Raw genomic sequence first — 27795 nt, forward strand, 5'->3', positions numbered from 1 at the left:
TGGCACAGAGTAGACAGTCAGTTATGATCCCTGAGTCACATTCATCTATTCAACATCTGTCTCCAAGGATTTGATGTAAACAGAGTGGTCAGCTTATTTATTACGCTGCTAAGAGAAAGCCAGGGATGACGGATGTGGTGTAGAGAGAGAATGTGTATTGAGAGATTGAAAGCTGGGCACACAGGCCTAAATGAATAAGATGATGTCTAAGATTGATAAATGTAAAAGTTCTACACTTAAGTCCAAAATAAACATCAACAATAAGCTAGACAAGAAATAATGGAGAAAACTTAGTAGCAATTCATAAGTAAAAGGCCCATGGACTTTAGTCGATTACAAGTGCAATGTGGAGACAGGCAAGGCAGCCCGACAGCCCAAGTAAAATTTTAGGTCAGATTCCTAAAATGGTGATGTTCCGGAGAGTAGGCCCTTCTGTCTTTTAGCCACTCACTGGTGCATTGAGTTTTTACTTCTGGAGGGCATTCATTCCAAGGGCTATATTTTTTAGGGAGATACTGACAAACTAGGGTGTATTCAGTATAGAGGCAAGGCTGATAAATGGTTAAACTGAATTTGAAAGAACCAAGTATCCAGGAATAAAATAATTGGCAAGAAACGGCAGTTATTTAGAAATACGGGCAAGCATGATGGGAGCCAGAAAATAAATAGACATTTACAGGGAAATGCAGAAAACTTCAGAAGCAAATAAATAGAGGAAAAATGACAATGTCACTTAGAGCTGACTCTGAACTCCTAGCTGCTTTCTGAAGACCCCATCACTGGACTTGATCAGGGTCTAAATAAGCAAGGGTCTGAAATGCTGTAGAGGTGAGTCCCATACAGACCAAAGATTTGGAGGCCTCTTAGAGGCCAAATCACTCCAACTCTGAAGATTTTTTGATTTTCTGAACCTTCTGGACTCTGTTCCCTTAGGCACACTGCACAGATGCATCAAAAAAATTGTAAATTTTTGCTACCCCTGGGCACATCTGATCTGGCAATCAATTTATAAGAGTAATAATAATACTCTTGTACTAACAGCAAGTCAATATTATTGATATGATTTGGCTGTGTCACCACCCAAATCTCATCTTGAATTATAGTTCCCATAATCCCCACATGTCCAGGGAGAGACCAGGTGGAGGTGATTGAATCATGGGGGTGGGTTCCCCCATGCTGTTCTCATGAGAGCAAGTTCTCATGAGATCTGATGGTTTTATCAGGGACTTCCCTCTTCGCTCGGCACTCATTCTCTCTCCTGTTGTGGTGTGAAGAGGTGCCTTCTACTGTGGTTATGAGCTTCTTGAGGCCTCCCCAGCCATGTAGAACTGTGAGTCAATTAAACCTCCTTTCTTTATAAAATTACCCAGTCTTGGGTATGTCTTTATTAGGAGCATGAGAATGGACTAATACAGTTAGCAACATCGACAATATACAATATAAATGTAATATAAGAACAATTATAATAAGTTGATATTGAATTAATAATGAGTCAAAATAATTATCCACACTCACCGGATGACCTGGTGGTCCCATGTCTCCTACAGTTCCAGGTGGACCTTTCGGGCCGGGGTGGCCCATAGACCCTTTGTCTCCTTTTATGCCTTTTACGTGACTCCCTGGAGGTCCAGGGGGACCGGGCTCACCTGAATTTATGAAAAGTCTGTCAGTCTTGCCAGCCAGGGAGCTTGGAAGTTTCTATCTATCAGTGATTCTTTCTAATGAAGTGTAAACCCTTCACTTAGCATTACCACAAACATTCTTTCCCCTTGGGCATGTGATGGGATTATGGTAAAGACAGGATGAGATGATGCCAGTGAAGCACCTGGCACCGGCAAGATCTACTTCTCTTCACTGAGGGTCTGTTAGAGCAGGGTATGTGCCTGCTTCCCTAGAGCTTAGCCCAGCTCCTGATGTAGCATAGACGCTCAACAAATAGAGTTGAATGAATGCATCACTGTCTTTTAGGCTAATTAATTAATGAATTAGTTTTTTTTTTTTTTTTTTTTTTTTTTTTTTTTTTTTTTTTTTTTTTTTTTTTTTTTTTTTTTTTTTTTTTTTTTGACAGAGTTTTGCTCTGTTGTTGCTCAGGCTGGAGTGTAATGGTGCAATCTCAGTGCACTGCAGCCTCTGCCTCCCAGGTCCAAGAGATTCTCCCACCTCGGCCTCCCGAGTAGCTGGGATTACGGCATATACCACCAAGCCCCACTAGTTTTTCTATATTTAGTAGACATAGGGTTTTACCATGTTGGCCAGGCTAGTCTTGAACTCCTGACCTCAAGTGATCCACCTGCCCTGGCCTACCAAAGTGCTGGGATTACAGGCATGAGCCACTGTATCCGGCCAGGCTCATTAATTTATTAACTATGCATCTCTCAAACAGGCCACCCTGCCTTGACAACTGCTAGGTGTGGGAACCATGGGTAGAGGAAGAATGGAGATGACCGCAGGGAAAGAAGCAGCAATGAGGTAACATAAGGAGGAGGTTGAAAACTTTTGAGGTCAAACATGATTTTTGTTCTTTTATGCTATTTGAAAGTAAACCTACCTGGGCTTCCTCTTGAGCCTGGCGGACCGCGGTTTCCTTTCTGGCTAGGGATGATTGCACCCGGCAGACCTGGTGGCCCTGGGAATCCTTCGATGCCTGTGGGCCCTCGAGGCCCGGCATCTCCCATGGCTCCTTTTCTGCCAGGGAGGCCAGGCAAACCTGGGGCTCCTCTGTCTCCTTTGGCTCCTGCAAAGAAGAAGGCTTGATAAGTTTCTTTAATGTCCATATGGTTGAGTTAGAGTTCGTGGCTATCTTTAATAATGTAGGTACTTTGCTTAAAAGTGTTCAGGTTCAGAATATATATTTCTAAAAAATGTATTTTATAATATATTGCTGGTAAATGCAATATAGAGCTACAAAAACTAAGTTGAGGCTCAGTCTGTCTCCAACTAGCTGTTCGATCTTGGCAAAGTCACTTCAGATTTACTTATTATTACAAATTTTGATTTTCTTATTTTAAAAATGAAGGTAATATCCATTCTAGCTACTTCTCTCAGATCAAGTGAGATAACACACAGACAGAAGAGCGTGGTATAAGCTCTAAAGTGTTATATAAATGTGAGCCACAGTTATTATCAGCTGATGAACTTAATCATGTTGACATTATTGAGTCACTGATAATCCATTAGAGCATAAGAAGTTAAACTGCATAGAACTGATGTGTGCATTTGAAGTATTATCCAGCTAAATCCAGACAAAGGAGCAACAAAATTGCAATCCTTATTCTGTCCTTTAGTTAACCTCCCCACTCATCCCCCATAATAGGAATAGTAGTGGCAGGAGGTTTGGATTTACTAAAGCCTCCCCCTCACCTCCCCCCCCCAAAAAAAGGTTACAACTTAAAGGTCACAAAGCACAAGAAATTGTGCTTTGACATTTGTGAATGAAAAATATTGTATGAATTGAAAATAATCTCTCCCTTTTCTCTCCAGTCTCTTGTTATTCTAGAAGTAGTAAATGGCATGAAAACAGAAGATAGATGTGAGAAGGAGAGGGAGAAGGGGAGGGAGGCTAATAGCTCAGGGGAGGGCTTGGGAGCCATTATATAGTGAAGACTTACGACGAAAATAAGATTGATGAATATTGACTATTTAGCCCTATGTCTATTCACATCCTTTAGCTTTTTAATACCTGTACTTTATGCTTTTAAAAGAAAGTGCTTAGATGACTTCAGTTGACTCCAAGCTTTGTAATACTGTTTTTACATGGCAACGACCTGAAGCACCAAGATGTCTTGGATTTTATATTTCACGTTCATTAAAATGATTACATGCTCTGCAATATGATTTCTTTTTAGGATTTGGGAGAATAAACTAATTAAAAGGATTCATACCTTCCAAGTCTCAATGAACTCTTCTCCATATTTAGTTACCGTAGAGGGATTGAGGTACATAATCATTCACTTACATAATTAGGCCATTTGTTACTTTTAAGGCTTTTTAACCAAAGGTATGACCATTTTTATACCAAATTTTATTTCCAGTGAAAAGCTAGTGTTCTCATTCCTAATGGTTAAACTTGAGTTAGCCTGGGAGCATGGAGAGCAACTCTCCTGTTGATCAGGATTCTAAAACTACACTGTGGAACAGGAAAAGCCTTTGTGCTCGTTGGGAAGGGAGAGGTCTGAGAGATGGGAGAAGACTGAGCTCAACCAAAAGAACGATCAAACCAGTAAGAAACAAATGGGAGAGAACAGCTCTTGTGTACCTTTACACTTTAACTGTTCTGTGAAGAGGTGGTTCCTGCCCACCTGAGTTTCTTACTGGCGTTGAGCTGCTCTTTGCTGGTTTGCATGAGCATCAATAACTAGGGGCCTTCAGTGTTCTAGGCCTCTTTGCTAATGAAATGCTCCCATTCATAGGACCTGTGGCTGCGACAGGTCAATGTAACGTGCAAACAATCTGATGTTTCTGCTGGAAGTTTTCACTAGAAAATGAGAAAGAGTTAAAAGAAGCTGCTTATCTTGTAAAACACTGACATGAGAAATCCAGACTTGTGGCCTGTCAAACAAAACACTTGTAAATACTTTGAAAGACATGTTCAGTAAACGGCCATGTCTGAGATGTTGAGAGACTCTCTGGGTAGACTTTAATAAACAACAGCATGGACGGCAAGCTGGACCTGGGAGTTGGAATCAGACCTACGAAGATAACAGGTAGGAAAGGATTCGGTTTACTCCTGTGTCTCAGAACAGCAGGGACAGATGCTCACTGAGAACCCATCAGTTCCATCTTCACCTTTTAGGAGGTGGTACGTTAAACCATGCTAACAACAGCAAGGCGTATACAGAATAATCCTCTTTACTTTTCAAGACTTTCTTAGGGAATTCCAAAATTCAATAACAGTTTCTAATTAGTTCCATTTGTTGTGATGGTAATAATTAAACATTTTAAATTGAAGACCAAGATGATAAATGTCCTATATTACCATTGGAACATCTTTAATTCCCTAGGTTAAGCTTACTTTATATTTCAAGCACATTCAACTGCTTTCTCTCCTTGAAAATGTGTACATTAGGACAGGGAAGAAGAACTGCTTACCTGGAGCACCAGGGCTCCCTCTTGGGCCTGGAGGAGCCCCCAATAAACCTGAAAGAGAAATCTTGGCATATTAATATTTGGTCAGTTTCATTACATTATACATCTATAACAGAAGTTTAATTAGTACAACCAAAAACATGTTAATCAGTTCTATCATAGAAAAATCTTTAGAGCAGCAAAGGATTACAATGTTACTAATAATTCTATCCAAAATAAAACTAGTGGATCAAAGATAATGAGCAAGTTGTACCTGTTTCTCCCTTTTCTCCGGCTGGACCAGGAATTCCATCACGTCCTTGGTCACCTCTTATACCTATTGGTCCAGGAGATCCTGGGAATCCTGGAAGACCTGAAAAAAAAAAAAAAAAAAACAAACCCAAAACTATGGTATACAGAAAAAGGATTTATTTATTGCCAACGGCCTAATGGGAATACCAGGGAGATGTGTCGAATTGTGTTAAAGGGGCTATTTTTCAGAACTGTAGCTATGTGAAGCTATGTTCCCAGGGAAAACCACACACAGATTACTATTATCATGAAGATGATTAGTTTGGAATAGATTGCCAAATATTTGAATTAAATAAATATAATTTAATTTGAATTAAATAAATAGAAATGTCTAACCCCATTTTTTGGTATTTTTTTCTGGATACTGAGTAGGAGCTATCGTCTATAGAGTAGTAGGTTTACAGAAATTAAAACTTCAGGAGAAAATGTGCCTCCCACATGAAAAGGAAAGAGAGAAAGTGCAAAAATGAAACCTGGAGGGCCTTTGATTCCTGGAGGGCCCGGGAAGCCTTTGATTCCTTTAAAACCCAAATCACCATGCGGACCTGGCTTTCCTAGAAATGAAGAGAGGGGAAGGAAAAAAAAAAGAGCACCAAAGGATAAATGATTACAACAGTGACTGAAACGGTCTGCTTTTATAGTCAGCTGTGCTCGTGCTGGCCTTAAGGAAGCTCTCCTGTTGCAAGGTCACCCCAGGGTTTTGTCCACGCTGCTGTTTCCCTGGAGAACCACTGCAGAGATACATCAAATCACTTTCAAAGATGTGTGTACGCCAACCACAAGGACCACTCAATATGCAACTTTATTTTAATTATGAGTTAAATGCAAATTTTACTGAAACGTTCTGTATTTGAACAGGTAGTTTATTGTATTTAAGTAAGACCTGAATCTGCAACCCAATAGTTTCACAGTTATTTTTACTAAAACAAAACCCTAAACCTGAATTGTAAGCTAATAAGCAAGAAAGCCAAAATTCAGTTCAGAAACGTGCTTGAAAAAGAGTCAGAACACAGTGTTGTAGTTTGAACTGTGTTGTCCCCACATTTATATGTTGCAGTCCTAACCTTCAGTATTTCAGAACATTACTCTGTATTTGGGGATAGGGTTGGTAAAGAGGTAATTAAATCAAAATGAGGTCAGTAGGGTGGGCCCTAATATGAGTGGTATCTTTATAAGAAGAGAAGATTAAGACACCTGGAAGACTCCGGAAGAAGATACCCATTCAAAAGCCAAGAACAGGGGCCCCAGAAGAAATGAACGCTGCCAACATCTTGATCACAGCCTTGGAGCTGCTGGAACTCTGAGAAAATAAATGTCTGTAGTTTAAGCCACCTAATCTGTGGTATTCATTATGGAAGCCTGAACAAATGAATATAAACATGATTGTACAATGGCTAACATTTTGAATCCTTAGGCTGAATTTGTTGAGGCAGTTCTTCAAAAGTGTTTATAGGAACCTATTTTTATATTTCAGTCCACCAAATGGGCTGATTAGTAAAACTGGGCTCTTCTTAATGAATTCTCTGTTTCTTAGTGTGTTAGAATTTGAAATTCAAAGTTGAATAAAAGCAACTGTAGCATAAAAGGATAAATAGCTTTCTGTTGACCACAATGATTTCGGGAGGGCTACACTATGAGTATTGCTTCCAGGTTTTAGAATTGTAAACCCAAGCCTTACCTGGAAGGCCAGGACTTCCAGGACTTCCAATGACTCCCTCAGGTCCAGCAGGCCCCGAATGTCCAGGTGGGCCAGGTTGCCCCATTTCTCCTTTCTTTCCCATATCACCTGGCAGTCCTGGATCCCCCTTAAATTTAGCCAAACACCTTTAAAATTCTCATATAAGCAGGATATGTGGTTAGAATTCAGCATAAACTTTATTCATGAATTCTTTCATTCATTCATCAATTCATATTTAGTATTTGCTATCTGCCAGCACTGTGATAGGTGCTGGGAATAAGAGAGCTACATGGTTTATGGGGTCCAGTGCAAAATGAAAATGCAGCTTCCCTTAAAACTTTCTAAAGAGAATTTCAAGACAGCAGTCACATCGCACCAGACCAAGTATGGAGGTCCTTCTTAGCACAGGACCTCTGTGACTGCACTGGTAGCATACTCAGGAAGCTGGCTCTTAGCAGGATATAACAGTAACCTATATAGATCTATGACCTATACAGTCCCTGCCTTCTTAGGGCTTCAGAGACCAGTAAGGAGATAGATAGGTATTAAATAATCACACAAATACATAATTACAAATTGTGATGACTAGCTGGGGGTAAGAAAGAAATAGACTAAATAAAGATGTGTCCTACAAATACTATACATGCGGATAAATATGTCAATCACATGTTTTAAAAACCTTCCAATGATTTAATATTCATTAAATCTTTACTTCAGTCTTATGACAAGCCAGAACATATAGATTGGATAAAGATTTACAAAATTTCTATGGTAGCCAATTAAAATATACCACTCTGTTACTCTCATTTGGTGTTATGATTAAACCAGCTCATTTTGTGCTCAATGCACAGTTCTAACAATTTATTCTGGTGGTTATCTGTGAAAACTTTAAATGAAACTATTAATTAATCGAATGTGAAGTCAAATAGGATTTCTCACTGAGCAGGTATCTCAGTGGAAGCAATCTCTGGTTTTCTGAGGACTTAATCTACACGTAAAGAACAAAGACATTTGTCTGTGCTCCAAGTAATAAACAGTTGCTTTCTTTGGTCTGCATGGTGTCTAAATTTTTTCTTGTTTTAGCAACCACTACTGGAGACTATGTATGGCTGGTGGAAAACTTTAGGAAAGGTGATATTTTATTGTCTCAAAAAAGAGGGAGAGGTTCCCTAAGTAATAATTTTTATATGTTAGAGTCATATACTGTTGAAAATCTAAAAATCTAAATCTGAAAAATAGACTCTTCCCTACAAAAATATTTTCAAACATTTGCATTTAATTTCAAGAGGTTGCTGGGCTTCTTGGGATCCCATAGATTTTTCCAGGAGTCCATGGAATCCCATGTTAGTAACCTCTGCTTATAGGAACTTGTGTTATCATTTCTAGTGGTCTCTCTCTGGCTTTTAGTGTGAAAGCTGTACTCAGAAAATTTCGGAGGGAATGAACCTAAGAAAGCAGCCAAGTCTTATTGAAACATTTGATTGCTGCTTCACATAACACAGTAGTAAGGGCTTTAACATCCAACCTCAATTTGACAGAGCACAAACACTGAAAATATTGAAGCAAGATTAAGTATTTCTATCCCATTACACAGAAAAAGTTCTAAAACAAGAAAGTTAAATGTATGTATCTTAGGATTTTGTTTGCTTTCTAATGATGATGTAAAGTTATTTTGTATATTTTGTTATGTCTTAGTAAGACAAGTATTTTAAAAAATTTTGTTTTTTTATTTTTTAGACAGAAACTTGCTCTGTCACCAGGCTGGAGTGCAGTGGCACAATCTTGGCTTACTGCAACCTCCATTTCCCAGGTTCAGGTGATTCTGCCTCAGCCTCCTGAGTAGCTGGGACTACAGGCACATACCACCAAGCCCAGCTAATTTTTGTACTTTTAGTAGCGAGATGGGGTTTCACCATGTTGGCCAGGATGGTCTCAGTCTCTTGACCTTGTGATCTGCCCACTTTGGCCTCCCAAAGTGTTGGGATTACAGGCGTGAGCCACCACGCCTGGCTGACAAGTGTTTTTTATTAGAAGGTTTGGAAATTTATTTTTCTAAGTCTGTGTGAGATGGGTACAGCAGAAATGGGCCACTTTGTATCACAAGAAAAAACCCACTGTCCCATGTGATTGCATGGGCCTGTAATCACTGTCCTCTTCTGGCAGCACACCTAAATTGCAGGGACAGTGTGAGAAATTCCTTAGTGACTGAAAGAGACTTTCAGAAGTTGACAGCTCTGTGACAGACAAGCATCCTCAGCTGTGGGTATAGGATTTTAAAAATCCAAATAACTGTCTGAGAATATAGCAATAGTTTCAATTTTCTCTGCCCACATTGAACCTGGATACTTGTTGATATTTTTCAAGGAGCGCATTCCACCACCAAAATGTAAATATTTCATTGGCCTGCATACCGTTGGTCCTGGTGGTCCTGGTCTTGTACCTTCTGAATAACCTGGCTCTCCCTTATCTCCCTGGAGTCCGTGAATACCTGGGAGGCCTGGTCTTCCAGCTCGACCTGGGAATCCCAAAGTTCCCCTTTTCCCTTTAGAACCTGAAATTAGGGAGAAAAATCAGGTAAAATAGATAAACATGAGGATCTTGAAGTTTTCTACTTTTCACCTTTATATAAGCTTTCTTCCAAGAATTGCTTTTTCAGAATTGCAAATACATCATGTAGTTACAATGGATGATTATTATATAACATCAATATTTATTTTGTTCTCTCCCATATTCTAGTTGCACACAGTATATTTGTCTAATAGCAAATCTAGTTTTTTTTAAATATAAGCTTTCTACCAAGTGGAAAACCAAAACAATGCATAACACAGAAAATCTGGAATCCTGACCCATCATGAGCTTGTGGGCTCATAACAGGACTTTATGCATTACCTGGCATACCCATGTTCCCCATGCTCCCTGGCACACCACGTGGTCCTGGTTCTCCAGGATTCCCAATGCTGCCCAAATCTCCTCTGGGGCCTTGAGAACAAATAAATAGTTATTGCCCTGCACACTTCCTGGACATAGTATGTGTTTAATAAAGATTTGTTGCTTGCATGAATGAATGAATCCAGAACAGCCAGGCCAGCTGGTTTAGGCACTTGTCTGGCTGTCCTTTGTCCTTCAAATAAGGAAGGAACTGGGGACCCAGAACATGTAAAACTAAAGAAAGTTAGATTCTTGTCCGCAGGCCTGGTTTTCAAAGACTAAAATCATCCTAAGACCAACGCCAGCAGGAAAAAGTGGGCTCCTGCAGTCATATGGGAATATATTTCCAACTGCATCCTGAAGTGTTATTCCCATGTAATATATTTTGTTACTGAGGTGGTTATAGGAATGGTGGGATACTTTAGTTATTTAAAAATTATTTTGTAAACTCAGCTATTTGTTTTAAAAAAGAAAGATACAAATCTGAAAACTTCTAAGGCATTCTCTAATTTTCATCTCTGATATCACATATGGTGATAAATTATAATCTGTAATACATAACAGCAATTTCAGAATAAAATTTTGAGGACAAAATGGAACTATTTGCAGGTTAATATGATTTTGTTAACTACACACCAACTATAAACACCTCCTTGTTAGTAATTTAGTAGCAAATTTCTGCTGGAACACTATCAGAACAGAATTGATATTTAAACCCATTAAGCCTAGAAACAACTTTTATTACATTAGACGTAGGAAAGTGTAAAATGTGTTATTTCTGTTTGAGAATCAGCTGTACCTGGTGGTCCTGGTGGTCCAGGTAGTCCTTGGAGGCCTTTTAAACCTGGCAGCCCTGGAACACCTCTGTTTCCTTTCTCACCCATATTTCCTGCATATCCTAAAGTTAAAAACCAGTTATTAACAAAAAAATTAGCCAAGCATGGTGGTGGGTGGCTGTAATCCTAGCTACTTAGGAGGCTGAGGCAGGAGGATCACTTGAACCTGGAGGGCAGAGGTTGAAGTGAGCCAAGATCTTGCTACTGCACTCCACCCTGAGTGACAGAGTGAGACTCCATCTCAAAAAAAANAAAAAAAAAAAAAACCCAAAAAACAAAAAACCAGGTATTAAAAATGCAGGTTAAAATTTTGTCATACCCATCCACATCCTGGTTTAAACTGACGGCATATTATTGTAGGACAGCATAGCAGATATGTTAAGAGCATGGGCAGATTTGGGCTTCTATCTTTTAAAGAAGAGGATTAAATGAAATAATATGTGTCAAGCATTAGCACAGTGCCTGGCAAAGTTATTTCTCAATGAACACTAGCAATGATCTTAATATATACTCTTTAAAACAACATTTTAAGAATTAGCAGCCTAAATATCTCTTCATTTTTTAATAGTAAAGACAAAGCATCTAGCTGATTCTATTCTCAATCTATGTATTAAAATTATAATTTATTAAGTATTAGGTAAGTCAAAGCCTTTACCCAGAATTACACTGTCAATCAGTTAATAACACTTGGATTTGAATCCAGTTCTGCACGGTTGGGAAGTTCATAAATCTCCCAGGACGCCGTTCTACTTTCTCTAAAACATGACTTTGATCATACTCTTCTGTTCAAAAATAGTCATTGGGCTGGGCGTGCTGGCTCACACCTGTAATCCCAGCACTTTGGGAGGCTGAGGCGGGCAGATCACTTGAGGTCAGGAGTTTGAGACCAGCCTAGCCAACATGGTAAAACCCCATCTCTTCGAAAAATATAAAAATTAGCCAGGCGTGGATCTTGTAATCCCAGTTACTTGGGAGGCTGAGGCAAGAGAATCGCTTGAGCCCAGGAGGTGGAAGTTGCAGTGAGATCATGCCATTGCACTCCAGCCTGGGTGACAGCGAGACGCTGTCTGTAAATAAAGAAATAGTCATAGAATCTCTATTACCTGCAGAGTAAATTGCAAACTCCTTTGGCAGCATGAAGCATTCTGCAGTCTGTCTACGGCCTGACTTTGTGCTTTTTCTCAAGCAGATTCACTTCCCTTGGCTCTTTTTCTGCATACGTACTTATTCATTCACATATGGATGGAACATCTAATTAATGAACAGGTCTTATGCTGAGTCCTGGAGAGATAAATTATCATGTTCTCTTTCCCCAAGTTTTTAGTGTTTAACTGGGGAGACAGCCAAGTAAACAAACAATTATCATCCGAGCAGATAAACTCTGTACCAGCGTCGGGCACGATATGCTACAGGGAAGAATTTCTGGAAGAGGTGGTATTTTTTTAGCCCAGTCTTGAAGACCAAATGAAAACGAATTGGGTGAAGAAGGCCTGGAATGAGACAAGATTCCCAGATAGTAAAACAGCATGTAGAAAGGAGTGATGAGTATCAGGGGTTAGATTGTTTTGTTTTACAACCTTCATTTTTTCCATTTATGCCATTGATTGCAATCTAAAAAAATATATACCGTTTAATGTGTTTATTCAGTTTTTTAGAAGTTGGCAAAATACAGCTTTCAGGCTGAATCTGGCTTGGTTTTGTACGGCTTGAGAGTTAAAGATGGCTTTTACATTTTTAAAAAGTTATTAAAAACAAAATAAAAAGCAAAGAAGAATATGCAACAGGGATCATATGTAGTCCACAGAGCCTAACATACTTCCTACCTAGCCTAAATGGAAACTGTTTATGGACGCATTACGTCTCTTCCCGCCACTAAACTGTAACTTTCAACATGACTAGGAAACTAAGTCTGCTTTGTTCGCTTCTGTATAGTCAGGACATAGCAAAATGCCTAGTCTGCTTTTTATTTTATTAAGTAAAAAGTAATTGTTGAGTACATAAATGTCATATGACTGGAGAGACAGGGCAAGTCCAAGTGGTGAACAAGCTTGTATGTCAGCCTAAGATGTTTCCATTCTCAAAGCACAAAGAGCCTTGGAAAGATTTTAAGCTAAGAATTTCATTTGTTCATCTGAATCTTACAAAACATTTAAATCCTCCTTTGTGGAGGTTTCACTGACTAGCCGAATTGCTGTATCTTCTGCTTCCCTCAACTCCTACAAAGCTCTAGCAGCACAGTGAGGAGGCCAAGGGTGAGGCCCATCTCTCCCATTTCCTATCAGAGTGACATTGGGCAATAACTTGACCTCCCTATTCGCCATCTATAAAATGGGATGCTTGCAATAGCAGTACCTATTCCTAAGGCTATTTATTTATTTATTTTTTGAGACGAGTCTCACTCTGTTGGCCAGGCTGGAGTGCAGTGGCATAATCTCATCTCACTGTAACCTCAGCCTCCCGGGTTCACGCAATTCTCCTGCCTCAGCCTCCCGTGTAGCTGGGATTATAGGTGCCTACCACCACAACTGGCTAATTTTTATATTTGTTGTAGAGATGGGGTTTTACCATGTTGGCCAGGCTGGTCTCGAACTCAGCCTCTCAAAATACTGGGATTACAGACTACTTCTAGGGTAGTCTAAAATAGCTACTGGACCCAGCCTACTTCTAGGGTAATTGTGAGGATTGAACGAGTCAATATTTGTAAAACTTAGAACGGTACCTGCACATGAATACTACTTACATCGTTGTTAAATAATATAGCATACTGACTTGCACTTATGTTCTTTTTTTTTTTTTCTGCATATGCCTAATTCTCCCATGCAGACTCCTCGTGGAGAGGATGGTGACTTGTTATTGTGCTTATCTGTATATTCAATATCTCTTCCACATTTTAAGTGAATAGCTTTAAGTCAGAAATTCAGATTTAGAAAAAAAAAAAATGGATCGGCTGGACGTGGTGGGTCATGACTGTAATCCCAGCCCTTATGGAGGCAGAGGCGGGAGGATAGCTTAAGCCCAGGAGTTCGAGACCTGTCTGGGCAATATAGCGAAACCCTGTTCTCCAACAAAAGGAAAAATAAAATGGATCACACTGAAATTAGGGAGGCCTAGTTACAGGTTCTTTTTTTGTTATTCTTCTTCAATCTGTGCCCCTTGGTTATGCATTTGAAAAGCCTAAGGAAAACACATAGAACAGCCTTGATGCATACTCTGGGTGAGTAAAATAATTTTGTTGGAAGCATAGAAATAGCCCCATAGCATGTGTCCTTCTATACTTTACGAAAGGAATTCTTCAATTGCAAATTAGTACTCATTGTGCATTTATACTGTGAGAGGCAAATTTCTGCTTATGTAGGCAGAGATATGCTATTCATATTTTTTCCAAAATGTTTCTAACACTATTTAAATAATCTAAAATAGTCTAGTGAAGTGGTGTCTATGCAGACAGTTTATGAGGACTGGAGGTTGGTGCCAGTGTTTTTTTTTTTTTTTTTTTTTTTCATGTGTTGGCTTAGGCTAGTCCTAGCCGAGTTTTCTAAAAGTCATATTATTTTCTTTCTCATTGTTAAAAATGAAATGCAATATTCTTTTTGTACACGAACTAGACTATCTCTTCAACACCTGGTTAGATGGGGACTACCCAAAAGGCTTTTACTTCCTAACTTGCCGGCTAGTCAGTCTTTATATTGTGGTCTACAGCACCCTGTGCAAATTTTTTTTTTTAAGGTTTGGCAGTACATGTGAAGGTTTGTTATGTCCTTATGTGCCACGTGTATAAATATTTGTTGAAGACAGTCTCATTTCTCAAAAGTCATTTCAAATATCTCAAAACTTAACATGATTTTGCAACTGTAAACATATTTTTCTTTTATTCCTTTCTTGTGATGACACATTTGTTTTTAGTCCTTTCCAGCTATAAGAGCCTGATCTGTAAATGTATATTTTACCCAGCAGTTCTCTGTTTTTCTAAAGTTGCTTGGGATTACATTTGGTCAAGAAGACTGCAAGGGAGGGCTTCTGAAAATCTGGTTTTATATCGGTTGTATTGATATCATACAAACTGCCATAGAAAGGGCCCAAATAACTTGAAATGTGAATGGGTTTGAATTTTAGCCTAATAGCCACATCTAACAACTGTCTTTCTAAAGGGTTGCATTTTCATTGAAGCATTTCTTTTGAGTAATTATTCTCCAAAGGATTTTGAGCAGAAGTTTTTAGATGGAATCAGAAGAAATTATCCTGGTAATCAGCAGAATAAAGTTGAATTTGAGATGGGTATTTCAACATCAGCCAGAAAAGATTTTTAATGTGAATTTTTTTTTTTAGGATTTAGTTTTCTTCATACTTGGCAAAGAGGGAGTTTTGAGGCTTATAATTTAAGAACTGCTGACGATTCAAATATAGCAAATCAAAATGCAGAATTAACTCATAAATAAAATGTTACACATTGAGGAGGCAACATATGGTGGAAGGTGACTCAGTTCTGGTGCTGCTCAGCCACCAACCGGCTGTGCGACTTGGGCAGGTAACCAAACACTGGCCCTCAGTGTCCTTGTTTGTCAACTGAAGGGATTTGCCTGGATAATTTCTTAGCCTGAGTATCAGCTCTGATGTTCTGATTCCAAATAAGCAATTATTTACCTTTGAGACCTGGTTCTCCTTTGTCCCCTATTAAGTGGGATATCTGAGAAGGCCCAGGATTTCCTTTATCTCCTTGTTCCCCCTTGGCTCCTGGGGTTCCTCTCTGGCCCTTTACTCCTGGAATTCCAAGGCTTCCTAACAGACAGGAGTAACAACATCAGGTCCTTAATTCTTTAAGTAGTTCATAGAGATTAAAAAGTTGGCAGTGCTTATAATAAAACAGAACAAATGAAACAAAAAACGCTAACAGTGCTGAGAACTTGGTAAATAGTTTTCTCAGGCAGGCAGCCTCATAAGGGTAGTGGTACAAGCCTGCAGGGAGAAAATAGGATTCCATTCAAATGGAAAAAAGGAACACCGAAAACAGCAAAATCAAATACTGCTGCTGTCTCAGAACTATTCCTCCAAAGGAACATAACTTTTTTTTTTTTTGCTGCAAAATAAATGAATATTGTTTCTGCTTCCTACTATCTAGAAAGACACTCCATCACTTACCCCTCTGCCCTGGCATGCCTGGGTTCCCAGGGGGCCCTGGAGAGCCAGTGGCTCCAGGAAAGCCCATCATCCCAACCATTCCATCTTCACCTATGGAAACAAATTAAAACAAAGCAACGCATGTTGTACAGAGTGAGAAAAGCAAAAATATTCCATATGCTAAAATAAATTATACTTAGAAGTAGAAATTGGGAGTTGAAAAAATGGCCTCTGTGAATAGCAAAATTACCATATTAGTCCAGGAGATGGGTTGGTAAATGGTCTTTTAAACTCATCTATGTGGAAGTGATTGGTAGCAAATCATATTCATGAATGAGGATAGAATATGTGGAAATTTTGGAGCATTCCATCCTCCCACGCCTTGACCAGTAACTTTCTATTATATCCCTTCACTTTATTTTCTTCATAACACTGGTCTGAAGTTGAACTTAGACTTTAAATGTTTCTATTGTTGCTCCTCTACTATGAGAAGGGGAGACTTGTCTACTGACTGATGTGTCTCTGCGGTCTGGAACAATGCTGGCATATGATAGTAGCCCAGTAAGATGAATGAAAGGATAATATGCTGATTAAATTGTTTCGGGTTCTTCTCCGGATGGTAGATCAGTGAGGTTTTTATGCCCTGAGGGAACAGAATATTCTCCCCAAACATATAAACAATAAACATAGCCATTAAATTAAAACAATTATACAGAAATATGATGAACAACTTTATGGCAACAAATCAGATAACTTAGACAAAATGGACAAGTACTTAGAGAAACACAGAATACCAAAACTGACTCCAGAAGAAATAAAAAATCTGAATATACCTATAACAAATGAAGAGATCGAATTAGTTATTTAGAGAATTCCCACAAAGAAATGCCCAGACCCAGATAACTTCACTGGTGAATTCTACCAAATGTTTAAATTAGAGTGTCAATTCTTCACAAGCTTTTCCAGAAAATACAAGAGGAGGAAATACTTCCCAGCTTGTGCTATCAGACCAGCATTACTCTGATGCCAAAACCAAAGATAACACAAGAACACTATAGACCAATATCCCTTCTCAATATAAATGCAAAAATTCTCAACAAAATACTAGCAAAAATATGATAATAGTAGCATATTAAAAGGATAACACAGCAAAAATAGCCACATCCTGGGTAATTGTGAAATGTGTTCATCCCGCCACCACCGTTCCCCTGCACCCTGGCCCCTGGTTTCTTATAAATAATTTAGAAGGAAAATCTTACATTAACTGAAGTAAAAGCATAGAGTCAAAAGCATATGCCTAGATAGTTGACAGAGCTACCTTAAGAGGAAGAGGACATAAGAAGAAAAATAGAAACACAAACAAGGATACCTCGTGGCCCTAAAATTCCTGGATTTCCTGGATATCCTTTTTGACCTGGTGGTCCCACCTCGCCTTGATGGCCTGGCCTTCCTGGTGATCCAGTTTCTCCAGGAAATCCTGATCTATCCAAGCCTGGAATTCCTGGGTCTCCCTTTGGCCCTGTTTTGCCTCTTCTGCCTGTGTATGAATAAATGAGTGAACAAATAAATGAATGAATCCACAAATGCTTTCCCCACTAACTTCAGAAATATATATATTTTTGAGACAGTCTCCCTCTGTTGCCCAGGCTGGATTGCAGTGGCACGATCTTGGCTCACTGCAATCTCTGCCTCCTGGGTTCAAGTGATTCTCCTGCCTCAGCCTCCCAAGTAGCTGGGACTACAGGCATGCACTCCAATGCCTGGCTAATTTTTGTATTTTTAGTAGAGATGGGGTTTTGCCATATTGGCCAGGCTGGTCTCGAACTCCTGACCTCAAGCGGTCCGCCCATCTTGGCCTCCCAAAGTGTTGGGATTTCAGGCATGAGCCACGGCACCCGGCCACTTCAGAAATATTTTGTGGCTGTAAATATTTAGCTTTGTGATTTGGGGTAACTGCACACTTATGCGCGTGCGTGCGTGCGTGTGTGTGTGTGTGTGTGTGTGTGTATTTAATGTCCTCTCTGTCAAATTTCTGAGCTCCCTTCTGGCTCTAACGTTCTCTGCTCCAATGACTCATGCCGTAATAAAACTGTCGTCTTTCTATTTTCTAGTCCTGCAGGCACATTTTGGGACCTATGAGTGCTGCTCACTCTGTATCCTGCAAAAGACATACAGAGCATTCATGTGGAGGGAAGCCACTGGATGCCTCCGAAAACAGCAATAATGCCACTATAATAGTTAAGATCTTGGTCAAAAATTGATTTGTGAACATATAAGCAGTATGATAGACCACAGACATTAACTGATTTCTAAATAACTTTTTTTTCCAGGAACAGTTCATCAGATCTGATTGAGAGAATCAAAAAAGATAAAGTAAGTTTCCCATCATCTGGAACATCTAGCCTGCATCATTTAGATTTATTTTTGTTTTTTCTTTTATATTGTGTATAAAACAATCAACTACATATTTTAGTTTATAACTTTTTAAACTGGTACCATTGCATACATTTGCCCTATTATAATAATAAGGATACATTTACCACTTTAATATACTTATGAAAGTATTAAAGGTAAAATGTTTTCTGAAAATTTATATGTATATAAATATATGTAAGCACACACCAATCTCTCTCTATCTTCAGTGTTCATGTTTTCTTGCATAAAAGACACAAGGAAACTTAACTTCAGGTTTCTTCCTTTATAGGTGGTATACATTACTGTGTGCAACAAATCCATAGCAGCAAGGTTTACATTCTGAAGTATTTCTCACGGAACAATGGTCAGGACTTGTTGCTGGACAGTTCCCATGTTAGGCAGAAAAGCACAGAGCAGGAGTCTCATGCCTCCTGCCCATCTGGTGGCCAGTTTCGAGGCCCTCCTCCTACCTTGTTGCCCTTTCAATCCATTTAAGCCTGGAAGTCCTTGGGCTCCCCTTGGACCCTCTATGCACCTTCCTTGGGGTCCTTGTTCTCCAGGTGGTCCAGGCTGCCCTGGATCTCCTACGAAAGAAAGCCCAAGTATATACCCAGGTGCTAGAACTTAAGGTCTTGGTATTGCTACACCAATCATTCTTCTGTTAACTTTTTTCCACCTGAATCAGACGTATATTTACTACCACTAAAATGCCTTTTATAGAGGGCAGTCTTTAGAAAGGAAAGAAGGAAGGAAGAAGGGAGAAAGGTAGGGCAGGAACATTGGATGGGAAAATAATTAGGCTCCACAGATTCTATTTCTTGAACCAGAAGCTTTATTTGATAATTCTTCATTCCTAGAACACCTACGCATTCAGTTTGCTGCATTTTAGCTGAGCTCACAGTGGAGAAAAGTAATGACACTTGCTATTGTACCTCGTGGTCCATCAAGCCCTTCATTTCCTGGAGTTCCAGGGAGACCTGGAAGTCCAGGGAGTCCAATTTCTCCATGTTCCCCAGAATTGCCTCTTTCTCCTGGAAAACCTGGTGTTCCTGGTCCTCCAGGCATGGCTAGTGCTGGCTCTCCCTATAGCACAGAAATTATATTATTACTATATAATGCTTCCAAATCCTCACTGATACTGACTATTCTTTGTCATGGAGGCTCTAAGTCCCTTTTGTACAAAATGCCATCAACTTCCCTTTTTGAACTCTAGTTGCTGACTTTTCTATGCTTAATAGAATATTATGCTTAAAATGCTTAATAACATAGAATATTATGCTTAATAACATAATAATAGAATATTATGCTTAATAACACTTCAGGATATATAGCCTCCACTTTTTCAGAAGACTATGGGGTTGTCTGTAAAGAGGAAAACCTAGATATCTTTACTTTTGATAGTTTTTCTCATAGCTACCCACATTTCTAGAGTTGTCTCATTTTAAACAGTCTAAGTGTTTATGAAACCATTAAAGATGGTGTCAGGATGAAATCTGCATCCTGACACCTCATATTTTCCTTTCTAAAAGGGAAGATGATCCAGAAAAACATTAAAAAATTTAATATCTTCATCATCTACAAATATATTGATAATTTCTACATCTAGAGTGTTCTGCCAGGTGGGTGCGTACAAACTGGCCAATTAATAGTCATCTGCCGTCTCCCCTGTGACAGCTTGAGTTTGAATTTTTGCATACCTTGACTCCTGGGAGGCCTGGCTTTCCAGGTAACCCAGGCTCTCCCATTTTTCCAGGACAACCCAGTGATCCTTTTGTACCTGGGAAACCTTGATCTCCTACAGAGAAAAAACAATAAACATTGTTGTAGGATTAGCCTTATTGAAAGATTCTGAGCAGTAACTCTCTTATCTCTCAACCAGCTAGAGATGCTTTTATGAAAGTTTAAATGATAATAAACCAATTGATAAATTAGCAATTTTTTAAAAGTTCCCAATCCAATTACATTGGTTCCCAATTTAAAAAATAACGTTTTCCATTTTGTTGTTAAGTATGGCTATAATCTTGATTCAGCAATACTTCAAACCTGATTGACCAGTTGACTTTGTTTTTGAAGTATATTTTGCATATAGCATACAGGTAGATGGATTTTTATATGTGTATATATTTATGCAAGCATGACATAGGTTAAGCAGTAGAGATTTTTCAGCACCGCAGGTAGCCTTTCTCAACAGGGGTTGCTTAAGAGAATTAAGTCCTAATGTCCCTATAGCATCCATTGCATGTAAGGGATTAACTTGTTGTGCATTTATAGTAGGTGAATTGAGAAAGGGGTCACACACATTTTTTATGTCTTCTGGTTCAGAAGAGGAAGCCCTGGTAAAGCAAGGCTGCATTCAGACAGCTCCTTCATACCCGAATTTGACCAATATTTAATTTGCAGTTAGTTCATAGAATTCATTAGGTTCAATTGCGAAATTGTAAATCTGTACTTTTAAGGAGCTCTTGGGTTAGTTCTGGTTCCCATAGTCAATAGTCTTCTTCCAGAGAGTCAATACATAGAGTTACAAAGTAAGGGATGTAATTTGTTAATGCAGGGTCCCAGAGGAATGAGGTACAAATTTGAGCCAGGCTCCATTACTTCACAGATCATTAGGAAGAAAACCAAAAACTTGTATTCAAAACCATTCTTGAGACTACATGAGAAATGTAATTATGTTTTCCATTTCAAATACTCATAAATTGAAATAAATATTCTCATATTTGTTCAGAATTAATGCATAATAAACATTAATGACATACTAATCCAAGAGCTGAAACACCAAAAAAAAGGATGCCATTTTAACAAACTTTTTAAATAATATTGTAACAAACATGAAATTATCATAGAACTTACAGTTAGTTCTATGTGAGAATCCAGGGACTCAGGTTACTCATATGTCATCCTGGACAGGACTTTGATATAATTGTCAGGGGGCAGGCTTATGTCATTGTGTGAGCTCTCAGTGTCTAGATTTTTTTTTTTTAAGGAGAGACAGCACTTTTTTCCTAAAGGAAAATAACTTCTGTAATTTATTTTGAAGTATGTGGGGAAATCAGCTATTTGTGATTAGTTACTTTATTATATAAAAAAAGAACTGTATAAATGTAAAAGGTGCAGACATTTATTAAGAAGTACCAAAAATATCCTTACAAATCCAATAATCAAGAATTACTATTACCATTTTGATGAATTTCCTTCTAGTTGTTTTCTATGTGTTTTGAAGAATACAATTGAGATGATATTGCATAAATCAATTGCCTTTTCACCTAACATTATTATAAGATTTTTTACTATTTAAGGCTCTTGGAAAACTTTTTTTTTTCCCCCCCGAGAAAGAGTCTTGCTCTGTCGCCTGGGCTGGAGTACAGTGATGCAATCTCAGCTCACTGCAACCTCTGCCTCCTGGGTTCAAGCAATTCTCCTGCCTCAGCCTCCTGAGTATCTGGGATTACAGGCACATGCCACTGCACCCAGCTAATTTTGTATTTTTAGTAGAGACGGGTTTTACCATGTTGGCCATGCTGGTCTCGAACTCCTGACCTCAAGTGATCTGCCTGCCTTGGCCTCGCAAAGTGCTGGGATTACAGGCGTGAGCCACTGTACTCAGCCAGAAAACATTTTATAGAGTATTATGGATATTTCCTATTTTACTCATTTTGTATCTATGTCCTATTTATACCTTTATATTATATTTTACTTATTTTATCTATGCATATGTATATCTTCTAAATATCCACAATAAACTTTATGTTTAAAAAATTTTTAAATTTACCCTTAGGTCCAGGAGGCCCAGGAAATCCAATTCCTGGAATTCCTGGTTCACCATCAGGCCCTGGAAGACCAGGATCTCCATATTTCCCCATGGATCCAGGGATACCTTAAAAACAAATACATATATGCATCTCCACATCAGCAACTTTCTTTATCTTGTTTTAAAAGAAAATGTCTAAGTTATCTGTGTCATCCTACCCCTTTTGCACATTAAGAAAAATTTTTTTAACACAACCCAAATCATATGCTCCTCCTCTGTGTCCCTATCCAATGGACTAATCTTTAGGAACTGCAAATAATTTTGTAAATATGATTTAATTCCTAACAAGAAATATTCTAGATGTCTTGAACTATATAAGTATCCTTCTATGCATGCAAAACTCAGTTTTAGATCACATTGGCAAAGACCTTCAATTTTCAAATGAAGATGCAATGGAAAATACCCTAATAAATTACCAGTACGCAAACATCACTTGCTCCCCCAGCAAAACTCCATAAAGGTTGCTCTGCTCTAGAATTCCTCTTAAGTAGTTTTATAGGTTCTTCTCTGGAACTTTTATATTAGAAGCACCAGTGAGAATAATTTGGATAACCTCAGAGAACTACAGCAAGTCCCCAGCCTGCTTGCTTATCAGATAGGACACTGCCCTATGCTCTCTTTTGGAGCCAATGAATACATTTTTTTTCTTATAATGGAGACAATATTTTTTTTGAAAGAGTCAGGGTGTTGTCTGATGCCATGCACCAGATATGGCATAGGGTACTTACCAGGTGGACCTTGGGGGCCAGCAAGGCCAGGGGCCCCTGGAGGTCCTGGTGGGCCTGGAACTGGTGTTGAAACACTGACTTCTCCCCTAGGACCTTAAGGAAATTTGTGATCATAAGGTTGGGGTATATAAATATTGAAGCTTTTCTTAGATGATGGGGAAAATATGATTATAAAGGGTTTATAAACAAAGAAAATTAAAAAAAAACTGTTTTCACAGGCTTCAAAACTAGCTTAAGGACCACCAGCCCATTGAAACTTTCTGAGTCAACAAATATTTATGAGTTTAGACTATTGTCTAAACTCTGTTTTAACCTGTTTCCTGTTCTGAGATAACTCACAGATTACAGTCCTAACTTTACCCACTTACATTAGGATTAGAGACAAGTTCTGTTTAGAAATAACTCGAAGAACATTTATTGTATTTTATTTCACAATGAAAATCAGATTTGCTTCAGCCTGAAAGAGTTTGTTTGTGTAAATGAAATGAGCACTGGCAGCGAGCTGCATTTTTTTTTCCTAAATGGGAAATTAATAGCCCAGCATGCTGGTCTATTGAAAATAGCCTGTTCCAAAAAAATTGATAATATGGAATCAGGTGTAAACATTGGTAAATACTGATAGGATACGTATTTACTGGATGACTAGTTTCCAAAGGAAGGCTCTTTTTGATATGGGCAAGGCTGACGTGGGTTTGCAAACTTGGACACTTTTCTAAACCTCTCTGATCAGTTCCTCATCTGTCACAGGGGAAGTGATGCCTACCCAGCAGATAAGAACTCGAGATGATATTCTAACCACAGTGGCAAACATTAAAACATGTTTAGTGATAAGTGTTGTCCACATAGTCACTTCTTTATAGAAAAACATAGGTTTACAGTATGTGATGGGACAACTTTGATAATAATATATTTTGTGACAATGAAGTTCTTTAGTGAAGATTCACACTTAGAAATAACAGAAGAGGCCAGGCACGGTGGCTTACGCCTGTAATCCCAGCACTTTGGAAGGCCAAGGCAAGTGGATCACTTGAGGTCAGGAGTTCAAGACCAGCCTGGCCAACATGGTGAAAACCCATCTCTACTAAAAATACAAAGATTAACCAGGCATGGTGGCTGTTGCCTGTAATCCCAACTACTTGGGAGGCCGAGGCATGAGAATTCCTTGAACCCACAAGGTGGAGGTTGCAGTGAGCTGAGATCACACCACTGCACTCCAGTGTGGGTGACAAAGCGAGACTCCATCTCAAAAAACAAAACAAAAAAACAACAAAAGAGCATTTGATAATGGATTAAAACAGGGCTAAATAAACTTTTGCTGTAAAGGGCCAGATAGTAAGTAATTTAGGCTTTGTGATCCAAATCTACTCAATTACTCAATTCTGCCATTGTAGCATAAAAGCAGCCAGAGACAGTACATGCAGGAGTGTGGCTGTGTTCTAGGAAACTGTATTTATGGATACTCTCATTTGAATTTCATATAATTTTCATGCATCACAATATATCATTAAACATTTTTTTCAGTCATTTGAAAATGTGAAAACCATTCTTAGCTTGTGGATCATACAAAATCAGGCAGTGGGCCGGACTTGGACTGTGGGCCACCACCGTTTACTAGTACCCGGATTAGAACAGCAGCCTTCTTTGGTCAGGCGTGGTGGCTCACGCCTGTAATCCTAGCACTTTGGGAAGCCGAGGCAGGCGGATCACCTGAGGTCAGGCGTTCGAGACCAGCTTGGCCAACATGGTGAAACCCTGTCATTACTAAAAATACAAAAATTAGCCGGGTGTAGTGGTGGGTGCCTGTAATCCCAGCTACTCGGGATACCGAAGCAGGAGAATCACCTGAACCCGGGAGGCAGAGGTTGCGATGAGCCAAAACTGCGCCATGGCACTCTAGCCTGGGCAAAAGAGCAAGACTCTGTCTCAAAAAAAAAAAAAAAAAAAAAAAAAAAAAAAAAAAAAAAAAAAAAAAAAAAAAAAAAAAAAAAAAAAAAAAAAAAAAAAAAAAAAAAAAAAAAAAAAAAAAAAAGAAAGAAAGAAAAAAAGAAAAGAATAGCAGCTTCTAAAATAAGGTGAAGATAAACATAGATATTTACTTATTCAATATATAGAGAAAGTCATAAGATTTACATACATGTGTGGACAAAAATGATGCATATGTTTATAACATATAAGGTTGTGCACTCAAAAAAGTTTTACCCATGAAGGAAGACCCTGTAAAATGATTTAGAGACCACAGTTTATTAGATCTCACCCTTTAAAGTGATTTTATTTATTTATTTATTTTTCAGACAGTGTCTTAGTCTATCGCCCAGGCTGGAGTGCAGTAACATGGTCTCGGCTCACTGCAACCTCCACCTTCCAGGTTCAAGCGATTCTCCTACCTCAGACTTCCAAGTAGCTGGGGCTATGGGTGTGTGCCACCATGCTCAGCTATGTTTTTGTATTTTTAGTAGAGATGGGGGTTTGCCATGTTGACCAGACTGGCCTTGAACTCCTGACCTCAAGTAATCTGCCCACCTTGGTCTTCCACAGTGCTGGGATTATAGGTGTGAGTCACTGTGCCCGGCCTAAAGTGATTTTAGAAGTAAAAAATGACCATGGTGGCATTATTTGCCTAAAACTGTCAGTAGCATGCTATTCTGAACTTCAGTCGCACTCCTGAATCCAGAGCTAAGGCCAGTATATGTGTATCCCCAAAGTTACTTGAACTTTTAAATTATTATCAGACTATTTTTCTTCTTTTGTCTTAGATATTTTAAAGTTTTATTTATAAAATGCCTATTGAGTTATGGACCAAAAACAACAAATCTGTGGCTGCGCACAGTGGCTCATGCCTGTAGTCCTAGCACTTTGGGAGGCTGCAGCAAGGATTGTTTGGGGCTAGGAGCTGGAAACCAGCTTGGGAAACACAGCAAGATCCTGTCTCTACAAAAAATAAAAATAAAATATAAATTAGCTGGTTGTGGTGACATGCACCGATAGCCCCAGCTACTCAGGAGATTGGGTGTGAGGATAGATTAAACCTAGAAATTTGAGGATGCAGTAAACTATGATTATGCCACTGCACTCCAGCGTGGTCAACAGAGTGAGATCCTGTCTTTGAAAAAAGCACAAAAAACAAATTTGTAATAACGCTTAGGGTCTATTCATTTCATATATTTATTTAAGTAATAGATACAGAATATCCTAGGAAATTTCAGTTGAATTGCCCAGTAATGGAGAAGAAATGGGTTTTCTCTAACATACGCTACATGTTCTTTCCTGGTATCTGCAAGTTGATATATTCTATTCATTAGAAGCAAGTTTCTACATTTTTCTTAGTCTTGGAAAAGCCTCGTTAGCTCTAGAAAACATCAACCCACTCCATCGGAAAACAGGACTGGAAAGAAAACTAACCAACCGGCTTCTCCTGGTGGTCCAGGGGCTCCAGGAACTCCTTGAGTGCCCTTGGGACCAGGCTTTCCTTGGGGTCCATAGCCAGGTGGTCCAGCTGGTCCTGCAGGTCCTGGGAACCCAGGGGAGCCAGGATCCCCTGGAGGACCTTGGTCCCCCTTCTCACCACTCAGAGCCTGTGACAACAGGAATGTGTTTGAATCATGCTTCATTCCAGTATCTTCTTACAACAAGTTAATTGTCCTCCAAATATGAATACCAGTTAGGCTGTCATTGAGATCTTGAATTAAAAGGCATTTGGCATTTGATGGGAATTATTACTAAAGTAAGAGCACTGCAGGTTTCTGCCATTTTATGTCCTTTGGAGTGAAGCAATATTTTTTGAACTTGAAACTGTCTTGAGTCCCACTTGAGACAGGTCTCCCATATGATAATAGCCACTAAAACTACATTCAAACTGACCAATAGTTCAAATGACTTTAGGGGGGACATTCATCATAATGTTACATTTTTAAAATAAAATGAGTACAGCAAACCCCATCTCTACTAAAAGTTTGTGTTTTCACCAGGTATTTTCGTGACAAAGGAGATTTCCCACCTCCATTTTCTCTCTTGAACTGCCTAGTTTTAAAATTTTCATATGCTACAACTTTGAAAATGATTTGTATATTTAAAAGAAGTTGAATTTGACAAAATAATGTAAGCCCTCTTCCTTCCCATCATGGCCTCCCGAAATAAATTTAAGTTGATTTTTCATTGTTCAGTATCATCAGATGGCTAAGTGGTCTGTCTCCTTTTTTTAATACAATACAGGGTGTAAGACTCAACAAATCACCACCTTGATTTTTCTATGTACTTTATGGAGCACGTTTACCAGAGCTTATAAAGAAAAGTTGGTGAGATACAAATAGGGACATCATACAAATTCTCTTAATACTAGACCAACAGAATTCTAGCACTGTCGCTTTATAAGCATAACTACCACAAAGTGAAGAGCCTGAGACTTGGCCAAGGCAGGGTCTGAGAAGTGCTTGTCCCGTAGATGCTGCCAGCCAGAAAGGGCTTTGTAGTCAGAAGCATTTAGGAAAGACTGGATAGTTGGTCTTCATGTGGAAGACTCACAATTCATATTCTGATATTAAAGGGTCTGTAAATGAACCTTTAAATTTCTTTACCAGGTTTATCCAAACATGTTTGAGGTAAATATTTTATTGGATTATACAGATTAGCACCGGGAGAAACTGGTATTTCATAGAATAGTTTAAGCAGCATCCCTTGCAAACCTCTTGTAAATACATTATGATGAGGGGTGCTCACCCTCTCTATAACATTTTAAAATAGATCTTGGGGCCGGGTAGAGTGGCTCATGCCTGTAATCCCAGCGCTTTGGGAGGCCAAGGCAGGCAGATTACCTGAGGTCAGGAGTTCGAGACTAGCCTGGCCAACATGATGAGCCTCCATCTCTACTAAAAATACAAAATTAACGGGGCATGGTGCACATGCCTGTAATCC

The 27795-nt window shown here is 38.9% G+C and overlaps 1 protein-coding gene across 2 annotated transcripts in view; it reads right to left on the minus strand.

The window, feature by feature from the left end:
• LOC108304799 (collagen alpha-3(IV) chain) overlaps positions 1–27795 on the minus strand; it is a 147110-nt gene that overhangs the window by 12664 nt on the left and 106651 nt on the right. For both annotated transcript variants that reach the window (XM_017529110.2, XM_017529111.2), the window contains 18 exons: positions 26291–26459; positions 22888–22980; positions 22121–22225; positions 20046–20143; positions 19281–19431; positions 18819–18932; positions 17303–17470; positions 15955–16044; positions 15460–15594; positions 10782–10880; positions 9944–10033; positions 9466–9605; positions 7055–7181; positions 5850–5930; positions 5339–5437; positions 5089–5136; positions 2549–2734; positions 1516–1646 (listed from right to left, as the gene is read on the minus strand). In XM_017529110.2, coding sequence (XP_017384599.1) covers positions 1516–1646; positions 2549–2734; positions 5089–5136; positions 5339–5437; positions 5850–5930; positions 7055–7181; positions 9466–9605; positions 9944–10033; positions 10782–10880; positions 15460–15594; positions 15955–16044; positions 17303–17470; positions 18819–18932; positions 19281–19431; positions 20046–20143; positions 22121–22225; positions 22888–22980; positions 26291–26459 — 2124 coding nt within the window. The remainder of the gene's footprint in view (positions 1–1515; positions 1647–2548; positions 2735–5088; positions 5137–5338; positions 5438–5849; positions 5931–7054; positions 7182–9465; positions 9606–9943; positions 10034–10781; positions 10881–15459; positions 15595–15954; positions 16045–17302; positions 17471–18818; positions 18933–19280; positions 19432–20045; positions 20144–22120; positions 22226–22887; positions 22981–26290; positions 26460–27795) is intronic.

The sequence above is a fragment of the Cebus imitator genome, unplaced genomic scaffold (assembly GCF_001604975.1).
Source record: "Cebus imitator isolate Cc_AM_T3 unplaced genomic scaffold, Cebus_imitator-1.0 Scaffold57, whole genome shotgun sequence".
Taxonomy (NCBI): domain Eukaryota; kingdom Metazoa; phylum Chordata; class Mammalia; order Primates; family Cebidae; genus Cebus; species Cebus imitator.